This window comes from Aplidium turbinatum, chromosome 5 (assembly GCF_918807975.1).
Source record: "Aplidium turbinatum chromosome 5, kaAplTurb1.1, whole genome shotgun sequence".
In the NCBI taxonomy this organism is placed as follows: domain Eukaryota; kingdom Metazoa; phylum Chordata; class Ascidiacea; order Aplousobranchia; family Polyclinidae; genus Aplidium; species Aplidium turbinatum.
The window spans coordinates 1998735-2006888 of NC_137476.1; the positions used below are offsets into that span (position 1 = coordinate 1998735).

The 8154-nt window shown below is 40.7% G+C and overlaps 1 protein-coding gene across 1 annotated transcript; it reads left to right on the forward strand.

Moving 5' to 3' along the window:
• Window positions 1-4829: 4829 nt before the first annotated feature.
• LOC145770190 (uncharacterized) lies at window positions 4830-7916 on the forward strand. The gene is made up of 2 exons (XM_082581778.1): window positions 4830-5956; window positions 6527-7916. The coding sequence occupies exons 1-2, from the start codon at window positions 4830-4832 to the stop codon at window positions 7914-7916; spliced, it is 2517 nt and encodes an 838-aa protein (XP_082437904.1).
• Window positions 7917-8154: the final 238 nt, after the last annotated feature.

The window sequence follows — 8154 nt, forward strand, 5'->3', positions numbered from 1 at the left end:
AAGAAGATCTCCTCTTCTTCAGCTTTGGATCCATCACTATTTACCGCGAACGGATCAAACATCTCAGAAAAGATGAATCCGTTTCCAAGCTTGTGGAAGCAGCAAACGTCTTTGCGTCTGCCAATAACCAAAAGACGCCAAAGGATCCCCGAGTGAGCAAAACTCCAGTAAAATTTTGAAACACAGAGGAATCGGATGCTTTGTCGTCTGCGGGAGAAGGAGCGTGGAAACGGCAATACTTCGAAGCCCTTGATTTGGTTCAAGCTGAGCTTGATCGAAGATTCGACCAGGCGGATCTGCTTACAGCAGCCAACAGAGAAAAGGCCTTTCTGAGCTATGCAAGCGGTGAAGAAAGATCTGATACTGAGATCAGCTTACCCGATGCCATCAGAAAAGATCGCCTAAAAACGGAACTTAGGCCTACCTTGCTCAGCGATGTTGTAAGTGGAAAAACCGCAAACTCCGTTCAAAAAGTTGCTCAGATAGCCTACTATCGCAACAAAACCCTCGAACACTAGAGCTTTTCAAAGAAACGTGAAAATTCATAGAGCTCTTCCTTTGCCTCCCGGTTTCAGCTTCATCATCAGAACGTTCTTTTTCTGCTCTAAGACGCCTGAAAACGTGGTTGAGAAGCTCAATGACACAATAAAGACTTACTCATCTTGCGTTGATGTATGTCCACCAAAACATTTTGAACGCTGTCAATGTCAAAAAACTCATGACACAGTTCATACAGAGAAAAACCTGAGCGAAAAGCAATCTTCGGAAGCGTGTGAGGACTCATTTTCACAAACTGTCGTTTTCATATCACTTTCTAATATGTTCGTTTTCTTTTTAATTCCCTGAACAGCTGCTTTGTTGTTGCCGTTCTTCGTTTCTTACCATTTACAATGTGTGTGTTTTGGCGTCGTTTTACACACAGAAGGGACCTATAAAAGTACTACCAGTTTTGAACGTTCACTCACATAAGGGGGGTCTGGGGGGCGAAGCCCCCCAGAAGCTCACAACACTACGGCAGCTTCAGCCCCCCCTAGAGAAAAATAGTTCCCGCGCCACTGAATGACACTGTCACATAATTTATCTATTATTTATTTGCGTCAGACAAAGCTGTCCATATCGAAAACAAAACAACGAAATACTGTAATACACAAACTAAAAATGCACAAGGGTCACAGAGAGCCACCTTGGATGCCGTCGGTTTAAAAGCTCACTAAATAGTAAGGTGTTTCAAAATTTCACCACTTTTAAATTTCAAAACGAGTACCTTTTTTTCTGATGGAGTTTAGGCCGCTGATTACGAATCTGGCATATTTTTTTATTATGACGTCATCTTGAGGGTGCCCCACGCGATTTTTCGCGTTTTTTCAATATCTCGAAAACTACTTGGGCTAGACGTATGAAATTTGTATCAAATGATGCAGAATATACGATTTCCTATCTCTACTTAAGAGTGTTTAAAGTCGTATCTGCTTCTGAAAAAGAGTTATTTGAGAAAAACACTTTTTTCTTGTTTTTACATCCATTCCATATCTATAATCTTCGAGCTATATGACAATACATTGTGACGTCAATTCGGTAATTGGTAATAACAATGGTAATTGTTTGTAAATCAACAATGATTATTGTTTGCTGACAATACGGGTCTTAAGGGATAAAAACAATTTCCAATTTGAATTTAGTTGGTCAGTTTTAAATGCAGTATAAGCAGGGATATGGCATGGTTGAGATCTGTTGAGGTTAAGTCTCTGATAGTCTCTAAAAAGTTACTTGGAAATACATTACCAACGTGTAGAGAAGTTATAGAGCACTATCATTATATTCAGCAGCTTTTAATGGATACAGACACTAAATTTTTGAAGAAAACTCCAGGATTCAATGATATCAAAGATGTAGTTATGAATGACATAGTTCAACTGTGGAGAAGAGCCAGCTTGCCTGCTATCGAGTTAAGTATCCATACAAAACTGAAGCAACTTATTCACAAGTTTGCTGTGGCAAGAAAACGTGACAAGAAATTGAAACTTATTTCAATCAGCGATGGCTGACTTGACCAGCTCTTTGATATAACCAAGTGCCGGTGTGAAATACCAGATATATTTCAAACATATAAAGGTAAGCTGATTTGTAGTTGCAGTTTTGACCACAAAGTTCCAGAAAAAGAAATTATGTTTCTGAAAGATCAAAGGTCCGATAGAAGAATGATTTTATCTTCATCCAAAGATGCACTGTTTAATATACACAAGCTGCAGAGTGTAATCAAGCTCAAGCGACGCACCACGGCGGAAGATGATATTGAGAACCCCACATCCAGTAAATTAAGAGCTACAATAAACGGAGGCCTATCCAATTCTAAAGTTTTAATCAATTCGTTGAGACCGCGCCAGTTCGATTTAAATATAAATTCTAATGAGAGCAACGATGATGTTTTGGAAGCAGAGACGAGTGATAATGTTAGGGACACGTCAACCTATTTCGACCTGGATTACCAACCTGCTCCCAAGCATCTTGCAGGAGGAAAAGCTTACCTTAAAAAACGTTCATTTTCGATCAGTACCAGTGACTGTGTTAAAGCAGACCGTCGTTTAGTGTCGATTCGCCAACAATCCGACCTGCAGCGATCAACTGTTGGAGAAAAAAATATTTCTGCTTCGCCAACAACTGTACTTCGAAAGCGCGAGCAGTGTCGACTTGAAGCTCTAAATCAATGTGAGGAAGAGCTGAAACATGCTAAAGCAATTCAATTATGCTATGATGGAAAAATCATAAACAAAATGGACAGGTACATCTTTTTGGGACAATTTGTGGATACAGGAGTCAAGTGTGAAAAAGTTATAGCTGTGAAAACTTTTTGGAAGGAATTTCGGTAACTTTTCAGACCATTTTTAACTGTGTTACCGAGCAAATTTGTGAGGATACTTTGAGTAAAATATATTCAGTTATGTCAGATACTACTGCATTAAACACAGGGAAAAAATCTGGTATAAATAAGCGCCTGGCCGATTTCTTCATGGAACGGCATGGTCGAGGCATCCACACATTGGAATGCTTATTTCATGTTAATGAAATATATTTCACTCATGTCACCTCAAAAATCGAAGGGCAAAAGAAGGGACCTGGAGCAATGCAAGATGGAGCACTGATGAATCACTTTAGTGAAATCAAGAAGCCTGATTTGAGTCACATTGTTGACAAAGTTAAACTTAGCGTTCCTATCACAGGATTAGCTGCTCTGCATTTGAGAAAGAAAGCAGATTGGTTCTCTAGTCAGATAGAAAATGGCAGTAACGACCATTCGTTTAGGAACGATCACGTGTGTTTACTTACTTTGGTTTGTTACCTTGTAATGGATGTTCCAGAAAACATGAAAAATCTTTTGGTTTACAAGCAAGAGCCGACATGCCATGCCCGATGGATTACAACAGCAAGCAGATATCTTCGTCTGTTGATTTTCAACGTCTGTAAACTGGATGGTAACCAAAAAGAAAAACTTGCTAGATTGGTATCTTACATAGTTTCAGTCTATCTACCTTCGTTTTTGCTTATTCACCTGATGCCTTCCGCTGCTGAAGGCCCGGGTATCATGATTGTGCAACGAAATTTTTTATTTGCGTACAGAGACCTCGATTCAGAACTTGCAGATGTCGCTTTGAAGTACTTTTACGACCATGCTCTGCAATGGCTGACACCAATAAACATCTCATTAAGCGTTTTCTCTGAAGTACCACCTTATTCCGTTGAAGCTGTAAAAACAGTAGCGTTTCCGCAGTCAGTAGATGCCAGAAGTTTACTGCGAGATCGCAAAGCCGGACTTCGAAACTTTTTTACTGCAAAGAGCAAAACTGTTCCTTGTATGGTGTGTTGCGATGTTCCGGAGACATTTTGGAAAAAAATTGAGAACACCAACAGAGCGACGGAAAGGATGATTGGGAAATAAAAAGGTGTCGTTAACAACAGGATTATCGATAACCCATCGCAAGCAGGAAAGACAGATGCTCGCTTCCGTGCGTTTCTTTGTAATTAGCAGACGACCATCATGAACGTTGAAAATAATTTTAGTGTTATGTTAGTTTATAGTTTGTTGTTTTGGTTAAGATACAGCTGAGTAGGATATACTGTATGCTCTTTTATTCTTGATTATACTACTCGCGATTGTTTATGTCAGTGGAATTTTCTTAGCATGTGATTTTTCCTGGCCAATCTATCTAGGCTCTTCTATCTAGGCCAATCTATCTAGACAATACCATTACTTAATATGGTATTGTATAATATTGACTTAGAACGACTACAGGTTATAAAATCAAATTTAAAAGTAGAAAGGCTTTTTAAATTTGAACCCATCCTGCAAATGACGTCACAATTGTAAATTGTCATATAGCTCGAAGATTATAGATATGGATATAAAAACAAGAAAAAAGTGTTTTTCTCAAATTACTTTTTTTCTGAAGCAGATACGACTTTAAACTCTCATAAGTATAGATAGGAAATCGTATATTCTGCATCATTTGATACAAATTCCATACGTCTAGCCCAAGTAGTTTTCGAGATATTAAACAAACGCGAAAAATCGTGAAAAATTGCGTGGGGCACCCTCAATATGACGTCATAATGAAAAAATAATGCCAGATTTGTAATCAGCGGCCAAAACTCCATCAGAAAAAAGGTACTCGTTTTGAAATTTAAAAGTGGTGAAATTTTGAAACACCCTACTAAATAGGCTATTTACTGTTATAAATTTACATACAATGAGCGTTGGAAGAATTGAAAGCAGTCAGAACGATAAAAACAATCAGATGTCATCATTGCTATGATTGCATTGAGGTCGAGGTTCTATGATCTCTGGTGATTCTAAAGTACGTCGTGTTGCCATTAATAGTAGCGTCGCTGAGGAGTCACTTAGTCTTGACAGTTTTGATGCGCAGGAGATTGAAATCAGTCGTGTAAAACATGTAATAAAGGATTTAACTCCAACAGATGAAACGATCGAACTGTCCCGCAATGATGTCATAGCACAAAAATTGGTTGAGACACAACTGAAAGTTGAAGAAGGGAGATTTGAAATGCCCGTACCGCTAAAAACCGACTGTGAATTACCGGATAACCACTCTTTGGCTATTGACCGTGTTCTGAGCTTACGACGAAAGGCTTTAAAGCAATCTGATGTTCGAATATTTTTAGTAGACACGATGACTAAAATGCAGTCCAGTGAGTACATTGAGACGGTAAAAGACGACGACTCATCGGCATGTGTGTGGTACTTACCATATTTTGTGACATCCCAAGCAAAAAAGCGAGTGGTATATGACGGCAAATCTGAGTTTAAGGGTAGGTGTGTTAATGATGTGATTTTGTCGGGCCCAGACATATTAAACCCTTTAACACAAGTTCTGGCTCGCTTCAGATTGGGAAAGTTTGGCCTAATGGCAGACCTAACCAAGTGCTTCTTCCAGATTCAATTACCAATGGAACAACGCGACTTGTTCCGTTTGCTATGGTTTGAGAATAATGATATCGAAAAGGGCAAAGTAATTCCGTTTAGATTCTGTGTACACCCTTGGGGAATTAAAAGCAGTCCATACATCGCCTGCTTAGCCATTCAAAAAATGATTGAACAAAACCCCACTGGAGCCAGTGACATGACTCTGAGTACCATTCGAAAAAATATGTATATGGACGATCTGATATTCTCTGGAAATAGCCTTGATGAAGTCAGTGAGATTGCAAAAGAAGCCATTGACTTGTTTGATAGCCGAGGCTTTAGTTTGGTGAAATGGAGTGCCAATAAAGGGGCGTTGGATGTTTTGTCCAACTTTAAAAAGGAGATGTTAGCTTCTTCCTTTCGCAATGTCGACCTGGAAAAAGACGATACAGACTTACCAGTAGCAAAAACTCTAGGTTGTGTGTGGCAAACCGAGTCAGATTCATTCTTCATTAAGTGTTCTCTTCGACCTTTGGAGAAGTACACACGTCGCTCAATGTTAAGCCAACTTGGTCAAAATTTCGATCCACTAGGGTTCGGCGCGCCATTCTTCCTAAAAGCTAGGTTAATTCTGCAGCGTTTAGCTATTGAAGGTCTTGATTGGGACACCGAAGTGTCATAAAGCTACATAAAAGAATGGAAGTCGTGGCTTCATTCTTTAGATTTGCTGAAAGAATTTTCTATACCTAGATGGTATTTTGTAAACACCGAGCCGTGTTGCGCAGATGATATCGTATATCAATTACATGGATTCAGTGATGCTTCCAATCACTCCTTTGCTTCCGTGGTGTATATATGTAGGCTGTGTAACGGAGTCCCTTGTGTATCCTTCGTTTTTGGCAAAAGTAGGGTTGTCCTCAAGCATCAAAGTGCATGGCCGATTGCCAGAAAGGAGCTTGTAGCCGCGCTTAATACTACGGAGCTGTTAAACCAGGCAGCTAATGCACTACACCTGCCTGATCTTAGAAAACATTTCTGGTGTGACTCGAATACTGTCCTTCAGGGGATCAGAAACCCTGATTTACGATTATGCAAGTTTGTTACTCGTAGGTTAAATCGTATTTTACTCTTGTCAGAGGTGAGCGAATGGTATTTCTGTCCGACACATCTCAACTCGGCAGACGTTGGAACCAGACCGAACGCCATCACCAAAACAGGTTCCAGAGAGATGTGGTTGAGCGGTCCATCTTTTCTCATGCAGGAAGGCGAGGTCCCAACGGTGAATGGAGCAGATGCTGCTATTCGTAAAATGGAACTGTCGCCGGAGATGACGGTAAGAGAAAATGCAACTGGCTCCATTAGCAAGATGATCGAAACCGCACCTACTTTGTACGTGTTGAATAAGAGAGCCGCCTATCTTGTAGCTTTCACGGAGTTCATTGTATCCAAATGCAAGAAACATAGGTATGTAAAACCAAAGTTAAATGCATCTTATCTAGAGGACGCTTTAAATAGGGTTGTTTCCTACGTACAGAAAGTGGTGTATAGAGATTTGTTAAGTTGTGACGGTCTGCCAGAGTCGATCGATGTGGTAACAAAACGTCTTGCTTCGAGCGAAGCTGGCGCTGATAAACAGTGCCTGAAGGAGTTGCGCTCTCTAAAAAAGTATCGTCCTTGTGTGGACACACGGGGGAGATTTCGTATTGAAGGTCGACTGAGTAAGTCTCCCGAAATAACTGTCGATGCGAAGCATCCTCTTATTTTGCCTTCGAGGCACGCATTGACACGGCTAGTTGTCCTTGACGCTCATTGTGATAGCTATCACTGTGGTGTGCAACAGACACTGTTATCTACTCGTCAACGTTTTTGGATTGCAAATGGTAATTCCTCGGTGAAACATTATTTGCATGACTGCGCTCCATGTGCCTTAGAGAAAGCAAAGCCTATCAGGCAGCTTATGTCGGATCTACCATTACCACGAACCACGGCCTATAACAAACCCTTCTTCAACAGTGGCGTAGATTATTTTGGTCCAATGACGTTTGTGGAGGGAAGAAGCCAAAAGAAAGCATGGGGATTGTTATTTACCTGCCTTGCGAGTAGAGCAATCCATGTGGAACTTGTGACGTCACTATCTTACAGTGAATTTGTTTTAGCATTTACCAGATTTGTAGACTTGCGTGGATCTATACGTAACATGTACTCAGATAACGGGACCACATTTCAAGCGGCAGCTAAAAGACTACCAGAAATTTTGGAGTCTTCTGAAATTCAAACTTCATTGCGAAAAAAGGGAATTAACTGGGAGTTCATTCCTCCGTATGCCCCGGCCCAGGGAGGGGCCTGGGAAGCCATGGTCAAGCAATTCAAAATTGCCTTTTCCCACGTTATTGGGAATTCATCACGGAAACCCAACTTTGTTAAACTTCTTACATTTACGGGTAGTGCCACAAGAATAGTCAACGAAAGACCTTTAGTCCCTGTCTGCGATGACCCTTAGGATTCTACTGTTATCACCCCAGCCGCACTCCTTAACCCATTCTTGAGCCCATTTTTATCAGTAGGAAATCCTCATGACCGAGATGAGCTACGGAGAGACTATAGGTATACCCTGGCTCTATCTCACAGTTTCTGGGAGAAATGGATCTCTTTCTATTTACCTTCCCTGCAGGGTAGAAAAAAGTGGGCCAGTTTGGCGGAAAACCTACAGCCTGGCCAATTAGTGGTGGTTGGTTCCC